Source organism: Myxocyprinus asiaticus, chromosome 48 (genome assembly GCF_019703515.2).
Source record: "Myxocyprinus asiaticus isolate MX2 ecotype Aquarium Trade chromosome 48, UBuf_Myxa_2, whole genome shotgun sequence".
Taxonomy (NCBI): domain Eukaryota; kingdom Metazoa; phylum Chordata; class Actinopteri; order Cypriniformes; family Catostomidae; genus Myxocyprinus; species Myxocyprinus asiaticus.
Window position 1 is genome coordinate 16,107,241 of NC_059391.1, and position 20,950 is coordinate 16,128,190.

Genomic DNA, 20,950 nt, shown 5'->3' on the forward strand with positions numbered 1-20,950 from the left:
TAAAAAAGTTTTTATGAAATAATACCTGGGTTTGGCTGAAGATATCCTATTGTTTTTGGAACAAGGTCGAGAATCAATTTGTGAGTAATATCTGTTTTCTACAATAAAGCAACCAATAAAATACATAACAAAAATGCATTTTGTTGCATCCAAGTCCTTTACTGTATATTTCAAAGTAAAAATGTTTTTCTTTATTTAGATGATAATGATATTCATACCCTTTCCATATTGAGGAATTCCTCATCCAGCTTTGTCCCTTCAACCCCACTGATCTTTTCCTTTAGCAACTGTAAGAATAAACAAAGAGGTAAAAAGAAACAACCTATTTGTTGGATCAATATCTCAGCATAAAAAAATAAATATTTAAAAAAAAAAAAAAAAAAAAGAATGTGCTGGGATCAGCTTGGAACTTGTATACAGAAAGGAAATTAAAGAGTTGACCATACTTAGTAGGTGACTTCAATCAAAAGTCTTAAAAGAAGACTCCAGGTTTAATACAAGTTAAGCTCAATCAACAGCATTTGTGGCATAATGTTGATTACCAAAAACACATCATGTCATCACATATCATCAAAACATCATGGTAACGTAACTGGATATACAACTTTACACAGAAATGGTAAGTAAGCGATTTTATCACACTTAAACACACATATTGTGTATGTTTTGTGGCTACACTTTTGCAACAGAGAGTATTTTAATGTTTACAGATTGGCCCCAATGACTTCCATTGTAAGTGCCTCACTGAAACCCACATTTTATTGTATTTTTGTTTTAAAGAAAAGGAGGGACAAGTTGAAATACTTTTTTTGTTGTTGTTGCAAACAATGTTACATCACAAATGCTGTCACAAATGAGCTTACCTTGTTTTGAACCTTAAATTTTGTTTAACTATCTGTATATGACACAGTCCAACTACATAACTCTTCATAACTATAATATAAATGGTTTTACGAACAAAAAGACTTGGATCATAATGTACTTAATGGTTTAATTGCAATCTTTACATGATAACTTGAGAATGAGAGGTTGATCACAACACTATTCAGGTGAACCAGAGATACATTTCCAAACAAAACCAGGAAATCCACACGCCTTGCCATTTTTAACACACTGTGATGATTGAGCACCTGTTTCCTCTAGTATGTAAGCCAAACTGTATATCAAGGTCAGTGCTTTGGCCAGTGCTTCCACAACACTAAGAGGATTCATACTGCCCCGAATGACTAGAAAAAATGTGACCTTGGAAACTTTTTCAATATAAATACTTAGTGGCTTGGAAACTAAACTGTACCTAATAACACTGTAAACAAAAATTATGATAGTGTGTATGCGTCTCACTAGCTTTCTTGTCAGCTAATGCCTAGCTTCTTATTGCTCACCTCAACTCTGCAGTGATTCAACCCAACAGGCCTGATAACAGCAACAAAAGGTGAGGGGGCCAAGTTTGATTACGTGAGGGAGCTGAGCACCAGACTTCTAGTGAGCCAGTACTGCAATTTCACATTCTAAAGCAGATAGTTCCGAGTCCGACCCTGAATTCTGATTGGATTAGCTGAATGTGAATGTCTATAAATGCACACATTTTAACGTTTAAGCAATAAGGTATGAGAGGCCATGCTATATTGCAAATATAGTCACGCAATAAGGTACGAGAGGCAGCGCTATATTGCAAATATAGTCACGCAATAAGGTACGAGAGGCAGCGCTATATTGCATATATAGTCACGCAATAAGGTACGAGAGGCTGTGCTATATTGCAAATATAGTCACGCAATAATGTACGAGAGGTCGTGCTATATTGCAAATATAGTCACGCAATAAGGTACGAGAGGTCGTGCTGTATTGCAAATATAGACACGCAATAAGGTACAAGAGGCCATGCTATATTGCAGATACAGTCACACTGTTACAGTGGAGTAACCCATTCAGCCATGACTATATTCACAATATGGCACAGCCTTGAGTGCCTTATTACTTGTATAAAACGGTTACTACATAAAAAAATAAAAAAAAATATTAAAGGTGCAGTAAGTTTTTTTTAGGAAATGACATGCAGAAAACGCCTCTATTACCTGTCAGATATCACTGAAATAGGTGCCATGAAATATCACATCTGTCTCTGTAACAGCCCTAGGCTTGGTAAACAGCAGGGTACAAGATGTCAGATCATTTGTTTAGCCAATCAGAAGACTTTCTGCCAGTCGATCACTGTGCACGTTCACAGGGCAGTCCATATATGCTCGTATAAGTGCCGGTACAGTGTCCTGCTTCCACAAAATGCTCAGGGAGACCCCACCGCCCTCTATTTAGTCCAAAACAACTGTCTCTAGTGTGCTTGTGTGTGTGCCTGTGTCTTTGGAGTTCCGGGTTTTGGAAAGAGGGGGCATGGCTAATTTGACGAAGGTGAAGTTCCAGAACAGCAAAAACCGCTTACAGCACCTATGTTTATTAAAAGGAATATTTCAGGTGCAATACAAGTTAAGATTATCTGACAGCATTTGTGGCATAATGTTGATTTCGACTCATCCCTCCTTTTCTTCAAAAAAAAAAAGAAAAAAAAAGAAGCAAAAATCAAGGTTACAGCGAAGCGCTTACAATGAAAGTCAATGGGGCAAATTTTTGGAGGGTTTAAAAGGCAGAAATATGATGCTTGTGATTTTACTTATATGAATTCTTCTGTTAAAACTTGTGTATTATTTGAGCTGTAAAGATTTTGAGTTTTCCTTCTAGGGTTTACAATGAATAGGCTACGTTGCCATGGGAATGAAGTTGTAAAATTGGATATAACTCTATACAGAAAAGGTTATTCAGTGATTTTATCACACTAAAACCATTTTAACATGGATATTGTTTCCGTCTTTTGGCTATACTTTTGAAAAGGTGAATATTTTAACGTTTATGGATTGGCCCCATTCACTTCCATTAGTGCCTCATTGTAACTCACTGTGATTTTTTATTTTATTTTATTTTTTAAGATTTACAGTATTTAATTTTAAGAAATGAAATGACAAGTGCTATTAAAAATTGGAGTCTTTTATCAAACTGCTGTTGTCGCTGTTTTATAATGCAATAAGCCACTCGAGTCCGTGCATTAATGTGATTTTACCAGGTTTTAAGCACAACGCGAAAATTATTGCTTTATGAAATGAGTTCTGAGATCATTTCAAACATTTATATACTTTTAAACAATTTAGAAAACTCTTGCAAATAACTTACAGCTCTGTACCTATTTTTGGAGATTTTAAGGGTATTTTTAATGCTATATGACTGTCATTGCTTAGTGCTTCTGAACACACTTTTATTTTAGCCTGAATAGTGACGCACTGAGAAAGATTAGCTACAACATCCACGCCGTCAACAAACGTAGCGAGAGTATTTAAACTATTTTAAAGGGCGCATTAAATCATGCATGTTTGTTCTCAGTGCTGAATCAATTTAAAGAAATGACTCGAACACGATTTGATTCATCGGACGAAAGTTTCGCATTACCCGACTCGCTTTGTGAAACTGTTTCTTCAGTCCGGCCACTAACATCCTCATACTTGGACCTGCAATGTTCAATATGAACACGCGTGTCGGGATGGTTCAGTATGCAGTTGTGTACTATCACTCCTCGTGAGTGCACACAGCTCTTCGCCCTCTTCTGTCCGTGTCTACTGTTATTTGCACCTTGGGACATTACCTAGATTTGTTTGGTGGGGCTGTACTGACACCCTGCAGCTCCTAAAGGTCACTCGATTAATGCAATGTGTCTACTGCAAAAATTTCACTTTCATGCACAACTAGTGTTAGCCTATAACGACATCTCAACAGTTTTATTTCCCTGAATAGCTAGGCTACATAACAGAATATGAGCAGTGATTGCTTTCATTTGAAATTCAAATATCCATTTACATTTATTCATTTGAAAGACTATTTAATCCAAAGCAATATACAGTGCATTAAAGCCAAGATATATATTTTATTAGTATGCATAATAATGCGTGTTCCCTGGAAATCAAACCCATGACTTAAGTGTTGCTAAGATCTGCTGGTTGAACTACACAAACACTTCCATCTTCAGGATTATGTGGCACATTCATACATTCATGTTAGAGTGTTGAAACAGTAAACACATGCAACCTGTTCAAGCATTTAGTGAGAATAAAAGATTTCTTTCTCTTTCAATTATTTCTAATAAGGAATGAGTGGTTGACTGGGACAGTTGCCCGCTATACAGACTAACATTTTCTACCCAAGTAGAAAAGTAACCTCCTCTTCATTTGAATATTATTAGTTTTATGCGTACCTTGAATGCAAATATAAAAATGAGGCTATTCAACGGATAGTTCACCAAATGATAACAATACTGTCATTATGTTGTTCCAACCCAATATTGCATTTTTTTTCTTCTGTAAACACAAAATAATAGATTAGGCAGAATGTTAGCCACAATCACCATTCACTTTCAATATGGGAAAAAGATGCAATGAAAGTAAATGGTGTCTGAGGCAAACATTCTCCTTATTTTATGTTCCACAGAGGAAAGAAAGTCTCATAGGATTGGAACAACATGTTTTCTTTTTTGGGTAAACAATCCCTTTAGTTTATGCACCCAATGTATTAATAATGTGATCATAAACTCTTTTCATAATCAGTGTATTTCTTCAGAAGTTGGATGGCAGGGTCTTGATTGCATCTCATAGCCTCCAGTAAGGCTGTGTTATCCCACCTGTGAATATCAATGAACCAGAACACAGATTAGTTCTAATGATTTCAGAAAGGCTACATGCTTACAACATAATTGTCTTATCATGCACAACTTCATAACATCACCTGTCCTTGAGTGTGCAGTTGGCGTTTGCATTCTCCACCAGGAACTTGATGACGTCTAGATGTCCCTCTGAGGCTGCAACGTGCAATGCTGATCGTCCATCATAATCCACAGCATTCACATCTGCTCCTGACAGAAGGTACCTATGAAAGTGGAATAAACTCCTCATCTCTTCTTGTTTTAAATGTAGTTTACCATATACATTTAGGGACAAAGGTGTAGGAAGGTGAGAAATATACTTTATATATATATATTAATATATTGCATAAAGAAAATGAAACCTGTTTTAGGATTATTAATATTTTCTGACAGTATTTACATCACAATGAAGCATTAACCCCACTAAAAAAAAAAAAAAAAAACGTAATTACTTTGCAAAAGAGTAATTTGTATTGTATTACAGTAAATAAATAAAAAAACTATTTTGTTTTTTATTTAAATCAACATAAATTAAAGGCAGTAAAAAAATTAATACCATGATTTATAAATACTTTTAATAAATAATTAACTTTAAATAAATAAAATAAATATTAACCCATTCATAATAAATAATTTTACATTTAAATAATATATAATTATTTTCCCCATCACAATAAAGGGAATACGATTTTTTCACATTACAAATAATTGTCCAAAAATAATAATAAAAAAGGCTTCAATTTCATGATGCAAAATATTATTTCTTATTTCTTTTTTTATTTTAATTTTTTCTGTGAAATATGACCCAGACATGTTCTCATCCTCTTGACGGGTTTCGAGAGATTTGCCTTACTGTTCCACAGATATTTGCGTTTATCACACAGTGCTTGCTGTGACTAAACGCAGATCACAAATACAAGTCCCAAGTGAACACATGACATGTTTTGCTGATGTTCTCAATATTGGGAAAATACATGTTATTATGAATGCATCCTGGTGACCCTACCTGCGCAAAGACACTACGTCCCCTCTATAAGCAGCCAAAAGGACATTCATGATTTGGTATCCCTGTAATTCAAGAGAGAAATATATCTTTACCTCCAACAGCATCACTAATTTTCATTAATTATTTAAAAAGTACTAAAATATCTAACTAGACCTCTGATTCCACTTTCCAACTTTTGTAGGAGAGCACCTGTCTAAAGGGAGTCCTGATGTCAAAACTGTGCAGCTGGAAGGTTGAAACCAGTTCCTTTGACAAAACAGAAGATTATTAGCAACCATGCAAGCAAATCAAGCTTAACCGAACTCTTTGAAACTGTGCGTACTGCATTTACCTCACAGAAATAGACGCCCCTCAAGGAATTTCCATTGGAAACCAGCACATGAGTCCCAGAACTCCCAGTACCACCATTAGCACCACACCAGACCGACTGGACTTGGCAGGCACAGATGTCTGCATTGCAGAATAAAATTTAATATAATTATCCAACCTAAATATACAGCTATTATGAATGATGCACATTTATAATTGAGAAGTTGCCTTTGTAGGACATAATCACAGATAATATAAAGAAACCTAGACCTCTCCATTAGAAGGCAGTAGGGGAATACATAATTCTCACAGATGAAGTATTACTCAATTTATGGACACCTCCTCTGCTATTCATTATTGACTATCATTACCATTATTGTTAATTAACATGGCAGGGCAGGGGCCAAGTTAATTAGTAACTTGAAAGAGGGGAGCAAATTAATTATTTGAACAATCCTCTTAGAGATGTAGGAGTAGATTTGCTGAAATTAAATGGAACGGATCTTAAACCTGCATTATATATAAAAATATGACTCATTATTTACAAGCTTAGTCGCAAAACACTGCAGCATTTCAAAGAACTCAACCTGAAATGGAAAGTTCTGGAATAATCATTCATGCCAGCAACTTGCATCATGGTAAGTGTGCTGCGGACAGCTTGAGGAGACAGTTCTTGATCACCAGACAAAGGGCACAGACCCCCATTAGCTAAAGTCGCCGCCAGTGCTGCTCCAGACTCGCAAGTGACTTCAGTCGATAAACACTGAGATGTGCAAAATTAACATTTCATTCTAAATTCACCTGTATAAAGAATCTAGAATGTAAAATGAAATACCTGTAAGAGTAAATCCAACGTGGCATTGATCCCCACACCTTCTGGAAAGCACTGGAATGATTTAGTCACCAAAAACAGATGAGTTCAGCAGACACATTTAAATGTAGAAATATTTTTAATCCTACAGGGAATTATCCTGAACTTGCAGGTAAAATGAAAGGGCGTGTACTCGAATAATGTCTTTCGCAGATTTTGATTGCTGCAACAGCACAGCTGACAGTCACAATCATCACCAAATAGACACAATTTGAAAATCAATTTTCACAAAATGTAGATAACATACCTTGTGCAGTTTAAGTTTGAGTGCTCTTTGTTACAAAGTCTTCTGATGATATTTAAAACCTGTAAGATTAAAACTGATTGCTTGTTTTTCTTATTTTCAATCAAACATCACTGCTAACTATAAAAGTTAAGCTTACAGACTCATACTTTTCTTCTTCCTGCGTGACTGATCTGGTTGCCAGCTGTTTTATGACAAAAAAACGTCAATAAAAGGATTTTTTTTTTCTAGTAAATTTTGTGAATATTGCTTTTGCTGTTAACAAATGCTACCTGTAATAAAGAGCTGCTGATAATGGATCCTGTCTCAATCAGTGGACTATGTGGTACACCTGCAACCAGAAGAGGTTTGTAACACAAGTTTAGAGAAGCGCTTGCTGAGCCTAAAAAACTTTGAAGTGAATATTAAAAAGTCTTTGAACTGAACATCAAACTTTGAGTCCAAAGCCAGGCCTAAATCAAGGTAGTGCAATGTGTGGAATGAACTGACAGAGTTTACCTTGCTTGGTCAGGGTAAAAAGTGACTCATATTTGGAGTATTCCTCCATTCACAGAAATCTGTGCACATAGTCAGCACCATGCTGGTCCACTGCAAGACCATATATGAGAGGCCAAGATATCTCTTCAAGAACACAAGGTTCTGCCCAGTCTCCTAGAGAAAGTCTAGGGTCCAAAACAAACAAGAGCATCTCAACTAAACTTCCACATGCAGGTGTGACTAAGTATTGCATGCATTCTTGGACATATAATTAAATTTGAGTGCTGAAAGAGGAATTCTAGTAATAACTTGAAAAGTTAATCAAGACAACTTTGGATGTTGGCTCAAAAAAGCCTAGCTTGAAAGTTAAAAAAAAAAAAAAAAAAAAAAGCCTTGAAGTCTGAAGGTTATTTAGGACTTAGTTTGAATACTTTGGCATATTAAAGAAAGAGATTTGAAGGTTGAAAGCTATGCGGGAGCTAGACGGTTATGAAGATGCTTTTGGTGGTTTCTAGAGTGATGCTCAGTGGTTGTTAAGGTGTTCTGGGGTGATCGCACAGTCCAATTTAGAAAAAAAAAGCCTACTAAGTCACAATGGCCTGAATACTGTGCCAAATTTGGTGGATATAGCATGAAAGCTCTAGGAGAAATTACAGTCAGATCTTTGGTCAAAAGTATTCGTCTAAAACTGTGGCAGAAATTCACATGGTCAGTCTAACCGAGTCGCACCTTTTTCAACTGAAAAACTGTGTCATTATCTACCCACTTTCATGTCGCTTGAGACTTGAATGACTTTTTTCCCATGGAACATAAAAGGAGCTATTACCAAAATGTCAAAAATTGTTATTTCACATTGAACGGAAATGCTTGGTGTTCACTGGCTGTCAAGTTGTAATTCAGCTTGGAATCGGATTTGGAAAAAAAAAAAATTAGAAATTTGTCAAGATTTAAACCCAGGTCCACTTCATCACTAATAAAAGTCACTACCTCTTGGCCAACTAGTTTTACATTATTTAATGAAATCCTAAAGTTGTGGTAACACTTTATTTTGATGGTCCCAAATAGATATTTAACTGACTATAAGTGACTTATCAACTGGCTTGCTATAGCTAGTAATCAGTGTTTCAACAAACATTCAGTAGACTTTAAGTAGCCTGTATATAGATCTCTATTAATGACCTTTTAATGATCTGATGTTCTCAACAATAATGTAAGTAGGTCATTAATAAAGATCTATATACAGGCTACTGAAAGTCTACAGAATGTTTGTTGAAACACTGTTTACTAGCTATAGCAAGTCAGTTGATAAGTCACTTATAGTCAGTTAAATATCTATTTTGGACCATCATAATAAAGTGTTACCTTCTTTGGTCATGCATTATTTTGCCTTATGATTATAGGTGCATATGTACAATAAAAAGTTTGTTGGTTATACCAAGCCAACACAAATATAACCATACTAACAGCTTCTCTGGAGCATGTGCTTAGTGTATAAAATGGACTGATGTTAATTTGAGAAAAGAAAATGGAGGGATCTCAGTACCTCTGTCCATCCACTGTACAGATTGAAATCCCCCATTTTGTGATCCTTTCTTTTACATTTTATTTCTACTATTCAGAGATACACAGGATGTGAGTCATTTTGTGATATTTTTCTTAAAAACAATCAATTAGAAAATAATCCATGCTACCTTAATGCATTTTTGAGCATCTCTTCCATTAGACTGTTCTATTAAAATAGCAACAACAATAGATGCAGATTTGACGCACTTTACAGAAGACAGCTGTTTACATTTAATGAACAGCTTTTGTGTTCCCTCTGCAAAGGTTGAGAAATCTGGAATGACAAATCTTCCCTGTAATGCCTTCAGGACAAAAGACAAAAAGCCAGTCACACACCTGCAAGATGACCAGAAGGGAATCATACAGTATTAGTAACACAAAAGAGTAGGGGCATTTTACTAAGTTATTTAAAAGGATAGTTCACCCAAACATGAAAATTGAGCCATCATGTACTCATCGTCATGTTGTTCAAAACCCGTATGACTTTCTGTCTTCTTTGGAACACAAAATGACACGAGGGTGAATAACACAATGTCACAGTTTTCATTTTTGGATGAATTATTTCTTTAAGATGCTCTAAATTAGACTCTAGACAGAGGCGTCATGCCCATTCAGACTAAGGGGGTAAACACCCTGTTTTTGAGCCAAGATTATTTTGATTGGATTATTTGAACTCCAAAAATGTACATGTACCATTGATTATTAAATTAAAAGATTATAGCACGTAAAAAAGAATGTCTGTGGTGGAAATCTTAATTCACATGTCTAAAATTTGTCAATTAAAAATCCAATTAAGCTTGGTGCCCCCTCAAAATAAATAGGTGCATGACGCCCCTGACTCTAGATATCAAGATCCCATCTGGCCTGTGAAAGGTGCTTCTGTCAACTGTTCCATCTGCTTCCTGCAGTTTTTGCATCAGGCTGTAGCAGTCCTTAATACGTGGATCTGTTCGAATGATTCCTGAGCTCCACAGAGCCTACCAAAGAACAAACAGATGTTACACCCCACATCAATAAAGTTATATTAGGCATTGATAAATTTCAATTATTGTTGACTGAAGTACCTCAAAAAACTGATTGGTGTTGACTCTTCCCCCAGAGGAAAAACTACCAAAGAGCACATCTGTAGCCCTTTTGAGAAAGCAGTTTGGAAAGTATATATAAAGTCAATAAAGTCCTTGTAAATCTAAAGTCAGCTTTAGATGACCCTTCTGACTGTCTGATGCACATTGCACACAAAACTGAAAAGCTGGAACTATATACCATTTGAAAAGTAATCACAGGGAATTTCTTAGAATTAAATGCATACGGTAAAAACGCAATTTATTTGTTTATTTGCTGGTTTAGTTCCTGATTTACTAAAGGAATTATGAAAATCAGGCAATGCCGCAAACATGCCCACAAAATGTCTACTGAATGCAATATTCCTGGAGTAATCCAGCTCTTGCTAGCCGGTTCTAAGTGCTATATACTGTAGTCGTTATGTAGTTTACGGTCTGCTTTCCTCAGACGGTTATAGCGCAATATAGAGTTTATTGAATAAAGCGTAATCTGTTATGAGCCAAATTTACATAAGGAATATCAAAGATATGCTACCATCTCCCTCTATAGAAGTTTACCCTGCTGTAGTTTACTTCCACATTCCAAACCCGGAAATGTGAAGAGGGTCCATTGCATATGTATTAAACAAATGCTGCCCTTATATATGTATTTCAATGTATGTTTGAGACTCACACTTTTTTCTTAAAATAACCTTTTGGGGCTCTTGTCTGCCCAAGTTTTGCCACAGTTGGCTGGCTTTGTCCTCTGGTACTTCTCTCTTTGTGTTTCCATTGCTTATAAAAGATGACAAGCCTACAGAACAGAACTGGCTTTAATTAAAATGATTAAAGTTTTTTATTAATAGTTTAAACAAAAGGAACAAAGTACAAATGTACATGAAGGTGACAGGGATTGAACAGTAGGTAGAAATGTGTGCCACTGGAGATAAGTGCACATATTGTTTTACTTTGCTCCGTTCACCTGTGGAGCCTGGAGGAACGTAATTGACTGGCCTCTGGGATGGAAAGGTATTTATTGGCACTGATTGTGGAATGTTCCCTGCAGGGGCTTTTGTTTCCTAGTAACATAAAAACAATGTATTGAGAGTTTGATTGTGAATATTTATCTAAATATAGCACTATATACAGTACCTACTATAAATGTACCATAAAGCAAACCGTGTTAATTATTATCATACACTATTCAGATTTTTATTTTTAATATTTTCTTGTTTGATTTAACCAAAATAGAACTTGCTTTTTTATGTTATTCCATGTTTGAATTAGCTTATCTGAGTGGTTTTTTTTACGCCTTTTGAAGCCTGATGAAATACAACATATGCAGTAAACGGTCCTTAATGTTGGTGCCAGACACGTCTTTGATGTTTAACTAATTGCAGGTGCTTAGCACTACAGGGAAACATATTGAGACATATTGCCCTCTCATGTCAGCATGGCAGCTAACAAATGTGAGATGAAACAACGTCTGGAGGGCAGGGATTTTATTACAGGTGAAGTACATATTAACTTATTATCTGCTTATTGCCTTTGCACAGGCATATGCCACTAAGTTCATTACGTCCAACACAATGTTCCTCTGTGATTAAATTAAAACAGCATTTTTGCAAATGTCAACTGAACCTTTAAGGTATTTTTAAAGCTTAACTGTGTAATTTCTGTGCTACTAGCATCATCAAACGGAATTGCAAAAAAAGAAAAAAAAAAGAAAAAAAAGAAATATATATATATATGTATATATATATATATATATATATATATATATATATATATATATATATATATATATATATATATATATATTATTTTTTTTTTTTTTTTTTTTTTCAAATAGAGCGCAACAGTGCCCGCCCACTTTTTCTGTTACTAATTGTACTGCTCGGTCTTTTTAATAATAGTGGTCATAATTTCTGCCCCCATGGTGGTCATTATACTGTAGTTTCTGCTTTGCTTTATAGTGTACTGTGTATGTGAGGGTGTGGTTAAGGAAGCAATACAGGACCTAGCTTGTACCTGAGTTGCAGTAAACTTCACAGGGTCGGCATTCCTCTTTTCGAGGGCATCTGTCATCTCTCCATTCTCTGAACGAGTTGGGGGGATAAAAATCCAGGATGAGAAAGTTCTTCCTTTGCTGACTCTTGAGAGAGGTTTAAAGATTAAGATTAATGCTTATTTGTGAGAGCAAGATTCAAAAGGGATTTTCAAATTTAAGTTAAGCATTGCCTCAGCAAAGAATATACATGAGGCTATTTTAGAATCTAGCACATAAAATTTCTGAGAGGTATAAGATACTGTTTATGTTGTGTTGTCCTCTTTGCCCAAAACCTCAGCAAATACCACACAATAAAATTTTTGGAGTTGAGAGCGAAAACATATGAAACTATGGTGCTATAGGATGGTAATCTTACATTCTTGTTTTTGTTTTGTTTTTCAAAAAATTGTTTTACTTACAATCTTCAATTTTAAATCTTATACAAATATGCATATACATATTTACAGAATGGCAACAGCATGTAGAGCACAAAGATATGTAAACAATTTTTTGTACCAACAGGCAGTGTTGGGGAGTAATGGAATACATGTAACGAGATTACGTATTTAAAATACAAAATATAAGTAACTGTATTCCACTACAGTTACAATTTAAATGATTGGTAATTAGAATACAGTTACATTCAAAAAGTATTTTGATTACTGAAGAGATTACTTTGCATTTTATTGTCATTTGTTTCATTTAATATTTAGTCCTTTCAGATGGAAAATTTTATACATATAAATGATGCGATTCAAAGTGCATTTGAACAGCAGTGAAACACTTTCTTATGATGTGTTACATTCATACGAGCAGACAGAGAAGTAAGTTTGAAGTAAGTTTGGAGCAGAAGAAACAGAAATAAACCTTGTGTAAATTGTCAGCTTTACGCTAAGCCAAAATGCTATTTCTAACCATTTTACATGCACATGTTACCAGGCACGATCATCATTTTTTATCAAGAAAATTCACATTGGATCATAATTTCTTTTTTTCTAGTAAGACCTTTGATATTAGGGCAAAAATCGTATTCTTGATAATAATTTTTGTATTGTTTTCCTGTAAAAATATCTAAAAATCCTTAAAACAAGATCAATTTGATTAATCTTGTTTTAGAAACAACACTGCATAAGATATTTAAGTTTTTCAGAGAAAGTATTTTTAACATGTGTATTTTGTCTTACTGTTCTGGCAGAGTTTTTATAGTCAAAACAAGTGAAAAAATCTACCAGTGCTGAAGAAGTAATCCAAAGTATTCAGAATACGTTACTGACCTTGAGTAATCTAATGGAATACGTTACAAATTACATTTTACAGCATGTATTCTGTAATCTGTAGTGGAATACATTTCAAAAGTAACCCTCCCAACCCTGCCAACAGGGTACTTTAGAATAGTGAGGGATCACAGATCGTAGATTTTGCATCAAAGATTTTAGGTATTGTGTATGAAATAAAAATAAAAATATATTATAGACATCCTCCTCTTCTCAGGAAGTTGATTTTCTGCCCTGTTGGGGTGGTACACACCAGACAAAGTTATGCAGACTGTCCTTCCCTTCCCTTAGGGTGAAACTAAGTAATTGAATCAGGTTTCTTTAAAAGGAAACCCACATAAAATAAATATTGTTTACAAAACAATGTCAGGACCTATTAGGTCTATCACTGTCCAAAGGTTCAAAAGTTTGTAAAGGACTTTATTCATAGCTTGAGTGTTATAATGTGTAGAACAAACTTTCTTTAAGTTACAATGCACTTAAAAATCTTTTCATTCATAATATGTCATCAGCTCTCTGCGGACATGATGATTAGAAAAAAATCTTTGGACATTAGTGCTAATGCAATCGATGTTTCTAGACTGAAATATGATTTTAATCTGTTTAGAAATAAATGAATCAATGTCAGAAAAAGAGGAAACTATGTAACAAAGATTTTAAGGATTTATATTGTTGATGTGTAATTCAGTCACACTAAAAACAAAGGCCACATCACTTCTTTCCAAAACACACCCACTGCCTCTGCACATTTTTTATAGAGATGCAGACCACAAGCCTTTAAATGAGAACTTACAAAACCATCCCTGTCCCTAACAACTGAGGCCACTGAAAGTGCACAGCCACAAAAATGGTTCTAAATTATACACTCTTGCAATCTTTTGCATGTCTACCTCTGGTGTCCTCCTCCTTTTTTGGTTCCAGTAGTTTGTTACCATCCAGACCTCCATAACGTTTTCTCCATTTGCGTCTAAGAGATGGTGTTTTCTGAAAACTAGAAAGAAAAATAGTATCTGCTCCCATAAGTGTTTTATTATTATTATTATTATTTAGAAAGTGTATGTTACTTTTCAAGTATGCATTACCAGAAGTATACAAGTATGCATGAGCTTAAAAAGTAGGTTTTTACCAGTTTATACCAGCCTAAGGTTGTTTGTTGGTCTTAGCTGGCCCAAAACTCCTAAAATGTGTCTAAAACTAGCAAACCAGCTTAGACTATTTTAAGATTTTAATTGTTTTCAGAAGGGAACTTGCCTTTAGGCATTATGAGCACTACTACATATATGCTACACATGGGATTTCTGAGAGGTAACTTTTGTTTGTGGATATACTGAAATAACGTTGGAATCAAAGTATGATTGTCTCTTTAGAGACAAGCCCAGTCATGAAAAGCAGTTTAGCCGTGAGAAACATCTTAGTGAGTTCTGACACAGCCATCCGTTGTCTGCTCAGCTCAAAGCTGTGTCCAATATGTGCCTGATGACAATATATTTTTAACTATTTTAATTTAATTAATTTCAAGCCCATTAAAGAGTGTACTTAAGCCACAATATTTATTTAATCTGCCTTGCAACTCTTGCATGGAAGAACAGATTGCGTTAATGGTTCAGCCTTTGCACATTTGAAAGAAAAAGAATTGACCTCTGTATGTTCAAAAGGAAAACTTACCACAGATAAGGATTTTTCTCAGTTTCTTGGCTTAAGTTGTTCTCCATGATAAAACTTCCAATCATCAGTGAGTTTTAAGAAATCCAAGTGCTGTGTTTGTCTGACATCTGGAGACTCTGCATGTGTGTCTTTGGCAGCTGTGCACGCCATCAGAAAAAAAGTTTGAGCCTGTCTCAGTGTGAACAGCCAGTTTTTAGCTGGCTAAATATAGGAGGAACTTAACTGCATTTTGGAGGAGGGATTTCTATTCTGGAAAGGGATACCCTGTAACAAAAAAGGAGAACCAATTACACAAAAGAAAATACTATTATTACTACTACAAGAAGGCAACTCCTGTTGACAATAATGATAATAAGTATTATTGTTATTATTATTACTAATATTGATATTATTAAATATTAAGTAAATAATATAATTAATAACAACAATTATTGGGGGCCTGGGTAGCTCAGCGAGTATTGACGCTGACTACCACCCTTGGAGTCGCGAGTTCGAATCCAGGGTGTGCTGAGTGAATCCAAGGTGTGCGATTAGTGATTCTCGCACTCAATGGGGCGTGTGGTAAGTTGTACGTGGATTGCGGAGAGTAGCATGAGCCTCCACATGCTGTGAGTCTCCATGGTGTCATGCACAATGAGCCATGTGATAAGATGTGCAGACTGATGGTCTCAGAAGCAGAGGCAACTGAGACTTGTCCTCCGCCACCCGGATTGAGATGAGTAACCGCGCCACCACGAGGACCTACTAAGTAGTGGGAATTGGGCATTCCAAATTGGGATAAAAGGGGATAAAAAAAAAAAAAATAATAATATATATATATATATATATATATATATATATATATATATATATATATATATATATATATATATAAATTATTATTATTACTTATTATGAATTATTATTATTACAAATACACAAGAGAAAATACTACTACTACCACAAGTAGGTAATAATAATAATAAGAATAAAATATATAATCAAAATAAAAATAATAATAATTATTAGTAGTATTATTGTACACTGTTTCAAAAAAGGAGAACCAAATACACAAGAGAAACCCAGGCAGTTTTAATAATAATAATTATAAACCTATTTTAATTATTATTATTATTATTATTAGTAGTAGTAGTAGTAGTAGTAATAGTAGCAGTACATCATAAAATATATGACTCAATCAAGTCTTGTTTAAAACGTAATTTATTTTTTCTGCGCATTTAGTGCGCTTATTTGACGCGCCAAACGTATTTACATTCCTTGTCATGTGCGCGTGCGATGTAAACTGCTGTTTTTACAAGCAACTTAAACTCATCCTTCTCTCTCGATATTTGTACGATACTTGTATTTTTTAAATGTCTTTTAGCTCATGCATTCCCATATTCTCTACTTTGTACGAATATCTTTATTTCCACTTGTATACCCCTTATTGTTTAGTCGGACGCATTTGACGAGTCAAATCACCCTAAATAGCTCTAATAAGATTGTTTACTCGCAATATAACACGATGCCTAAAAAGGACAAAACGGTAGGGCTCATTAAATATTACTTTATGTTTTTCATGCATATGATTAATAAATATGTTTATTAATATCAGAAGTAAGCCATTCATTTAAGTATGTGATGCTCTGATGCACTTTACTGTCATGTTAGTGCTAAAGGTCTTTAAATGAAATTACTTAATGAGAGTAAAACATTAAATTTTCATCATCCCCTAATAGAGCAAAAGCAAACCAAAGCAATCGGACACACCGCCCGGCCCGGTTACCAAAGTTAAAGACGGTGAAATTGCTATCGCGATACATGCCAAACCCGGGGCCAAACTGAATGCAATCACAGGTTGGATATATTTATATAAAAATAAAGAAAAAATCCATCCCTTGTCTGTTATGAGTTCATGCATCATCTCCCCTGTTGTTTTGAGATAGATGTCTCTTCGGAGGCGGTTGGTGTCGCCATTGCCGCACCACCGACAGACGGAGAGGCCAATGCAGAGCTGGTGCGCTATTTATCCAAAGTCCTGCAGCTGAAGAAGAGTGAAATATTCATAGATAAGGTCAGCATCCACATACACTCACTATGTGTCACCAACATACAGTAGCTATTCTAAAGTTTTATGCTTAGTATAGATACAGTGGGCTTCTGTTTTGCATTTAATACAGTTTTCTCACAATTCAAATCATATTATCAGCATAACGAAACGAGTGAAAAGATGAATTGAATAATGAACATGAATTTTAGAATTTCTTAGTATTTCGTATAAATCCCCCTTTTGCATTTATTAGCTGGCTCAAGCTAGCATGGACTCTACAAACTAAAGGAATAGTTCACCCAAAAATTTAAATTCTCTCGTCATTTACTCATCCTCATGCCATCCCAGATGTGTATGACTTTATTTCTTCTGCAGAACACAAATGAAGGTCATTAGAAATATATTTCAGCTCTGATGGTCCTCACAATGCAAGTGAATGGTGACCAGAACTTTGAAGTTCCAAAAAGCACATAAAGGCAGCATAAAAGTACTCCAGACGACTCCAGTGGTTTAATTCATGTGTTCTACAGCGATCCAATCTGTTTTGGGTGAGAACAGACCAAAATGTAACTCCTTTTTCACAGAACATCTTGCTACTTCAGTCTCTAGGCATGATCATGATTTCAAGCTTACTTATACTTCCTAGTGCTTGACGCATGCGCAGAGCACTAGATGGCATTTGGATTGCTTGAGAAGACATTGATTAAACCACTGGAGTCATATGAATTACATTAATGATGCCTTTTTATGATATTTGGACCTTCAGATTTCTGGCCACAATCCACTTGCCTACAGTGGACCTACAGTGTCGAAATATTCTTCTAAAAATCTTCATTTTTGTTCTGCAGAAGAAAGAAAGTCATACACATCTTGGATGGCATGAGGCTGAGTAAATGATGACAGAATTTTCATTTATGGGTGAACAATCCCTTTAATTCATAACCTGATGATCCATGTCATCCCAGCATGATCTGAGAATGTTTCAAAAAGCATCTTGTGTGCTTCCATGGAAGCAAGGAAATCTGTCTTTTCATACGTTCAAAGGATGTAACATGGCCAATGTCACAAATTTGATTAATGCCCAATTCCCAATGCGCTAAATCCTCATGGTGGCGTAGTGACTCGCCTCAATCAGGGTGGTGGAGGACGAATCTCAGCTGCCTCCTGGTCTGAGACCGCCAATCCGGGCATCTTATCACGTGGCTTGCTGAGCACGTTACCACGGAGACATAGCGCGTGTGGAGGCTTCACGCTATTCTCCGTGGCATCCACGCACAACTCGCCACACGCCCCACCGAGAGCAAGACCCACATTATAGCGACCACGAGGAGGTTAACCCAACGTGACTCTACCCACCCTAGCAACCGGGCCAATTTGGTTGCTTAGGAGACCTGGCTGGAGTCACTCAGCACGCCCTGGATTCAAACTCGCAACTCCAGGGGTGGTAGTCAGTGTCTTTACTTACTTTTATTTATTTATTTATTTATTTTTTTACAATGAAATGTAAACATGTATGTATGTATATATATATATATATATATATATATATATATATATATATATATATAAAATCAACATTTAAACATACATACATACACAAACATAAATACATATACATATATATACACATACATACATACATACACACACATAATAATCATACAAACTATAATACATTACTCTCTCCACACCCCACCCGAGAGCCCTCCAAAAACTCCAAATACCTGCCCCATTTCCGAGCAAACTTATCCAAGCCACCCCGTCTTCTAGATGACACCTCCTCATAAGCTGCCACCTTCCCCACCTCCGTGCACCACACCGGATAAAAAATATTTCTTAATCATTTTGCGTAATTATATTTATTTTTTAATTATTTTTGTGAATCCTTAAACCATCAGTTTATTTCCAGGTTTAAATTAGATTTTGAATCTAATGGACTTAGCCTTTTGAACCCCACTGTGTAATTAATTAAAATAGTTTCAATCTCAACATAGGGCTCCAAATCCAGAGAAAAAATCATCAAGGTGACTGCAGCTGTCTGCCAGGAAGAAATCCTAGAGAAACTGAAGAGAGAGGCCACTGGATGATATTGAAATGACTTTGATTTTGTTTGAGCAGCACGATCCAGGTTATCTTTAACCCATGGTAAAAAAAATCACTGACATTTTCTGTATGTCACAGTTTGCACCTTGAAACCATGAGGTATCATATTCAATCAATTGTCCATGTATATCAAATAAAATGTAATATTATTTGTCTAATTAGCAGTTTCAAATGATTGTGCATATTTGTGTGTTGTAATTATGATGCAATACTGAGACGCAAACATGGTTATAAAAAGTTAATGAGTGGACAATTATAATTTTATAAAAGTGTTACAGTATTAGGCTACATTGTAAACAAAATTTACACTGCTTTCAGAAATTAATTTTTTACACCGCAGTGAATTTTGGAAGTCATTAAATTTCAAGGCAATTATCCTGCCTTTTTAAAAAACTGTTTATTGACCACAACAGCACCTGAGGTCCTCTACCAGTGACAAATGTGTTCATTAAGGAGAACCTAATGAGCATAGTTATCAGACATTTTCTAGTCAAGGGCTAGAATCCCATCAGTGGATTATTCGAAAAGTCTGAGTCTTGAGTTTCTGCTTTAGTATTCAGGTTTCAATAATGCATAACTGCATAGATGTGTTCTGAATTATATGATACTGCATTAGCTTTAATGCAGAACTTTTGGTTATAGTAAGTGGACTACACTTAGTCATGTTTGAAAAGATAAATGTATTCTACACACAGCATGATTACCTCTATGATACACAAGCATTTTAACATCACACACAGACATTTTACTGCAAAATCAGACTTTTTTGCATCTCATATCAGCCACGAGCTACAAATGATGCTTGAAAAGCAAGTAAATAATTTATATAAATTAAAATGAGACATGAAGCAGTATTGTTTGTTTTTGTTTTGCTTACTGGGGTTTAGATCAAAGTCGAGATTCAAATTCCAATTTATTTTACAATGAAGTAACATTTTAATGTACCTCCACCATTAGGAGAGAGGGAAAAGGGAAAACCAGGGGACTGAAACATATTTGCATTTAATATGCAGCCGTAGCTCTGCAGATTCCTACATTACATTTTTATTTTATTTTATTTTATTTTGTATTTTTTTTGCAATATAACTGCTTCATTAATGAGAATCTCTGGTTACTTGTCTGTTCCCAAGAGCCCATTCGCATAGGGCTTATGAAATTAAAACATTAATTTTAATTTACAAATTTATTATAACTTTTTAATTTAAAAATAGTTGATAGATATAACTTATTTTGCAATATCTTAAACTTCTTACAATAAAGAGAAGAATGTTGTAGAGACATGTCTGGTTTTAAAATGAATGTAGACCTTTTATTTGCTCAATTACCAAGTTAGTTACTGGGTCGTGAATGATCAATTTGTTCAACAGGTCATCAGCTAGGTAATGCACCAACTTTAGTGCTACATTAGAGAGATGATGGGTGTTTCTGTGTGACATTCTGAGAGTTTCAACAAGGCACAACAGATTTTATATTTATATAGACTGTTATATACAGTGGGGTCCAAAAATCTAAGACATTTAAAATTTGAGATTTAAAATCTTAATCCTGGGAATAAACAAAGAAAGAATTTTCAAAATTTCCAAC

The 20,950-nt window shown here is 35.1% G+C and overlaps 1 protein-coding gene and 1 pseudogene across 1 annotated transcript; one reads left to right on the forward strand and one right to left on the reverse strand.

The window, feature by feature from the left end:
* Positions 1-294: 294 nt before the first annotated feature.
* LOC127437187 (glutaminase liver isoform, mitochondrial-like) lies at positions 295-15,943 on the reverse strand (annotated as a pseudogene).
* Positions 15,944-16,467: 524 nt separating this feature from the next.
* Positions 16,468-20,344, forward strand: LOC127437184 (UPF0235 protein C15orf40 homolog). The gene is made up of 4 exons (XM_051691947.1): positions 16,468-16,759; positions 16,953-17,070; positions 17,160-17,287; positions 19,258-20,344. Exons 1-4 carry the CDS (start codon positions 16,601-16,603, stop codon positions 19,348-19,350), a joined length of 498 nt encoding a protein of 165 aa, XP_051547907.1. The 5' UTR covers positions 16,468-16,600; the 3' UTR covers positions 19,351-20,344.
* Positions 20,345-20,950: the final 606 nt, after the last annotated feature.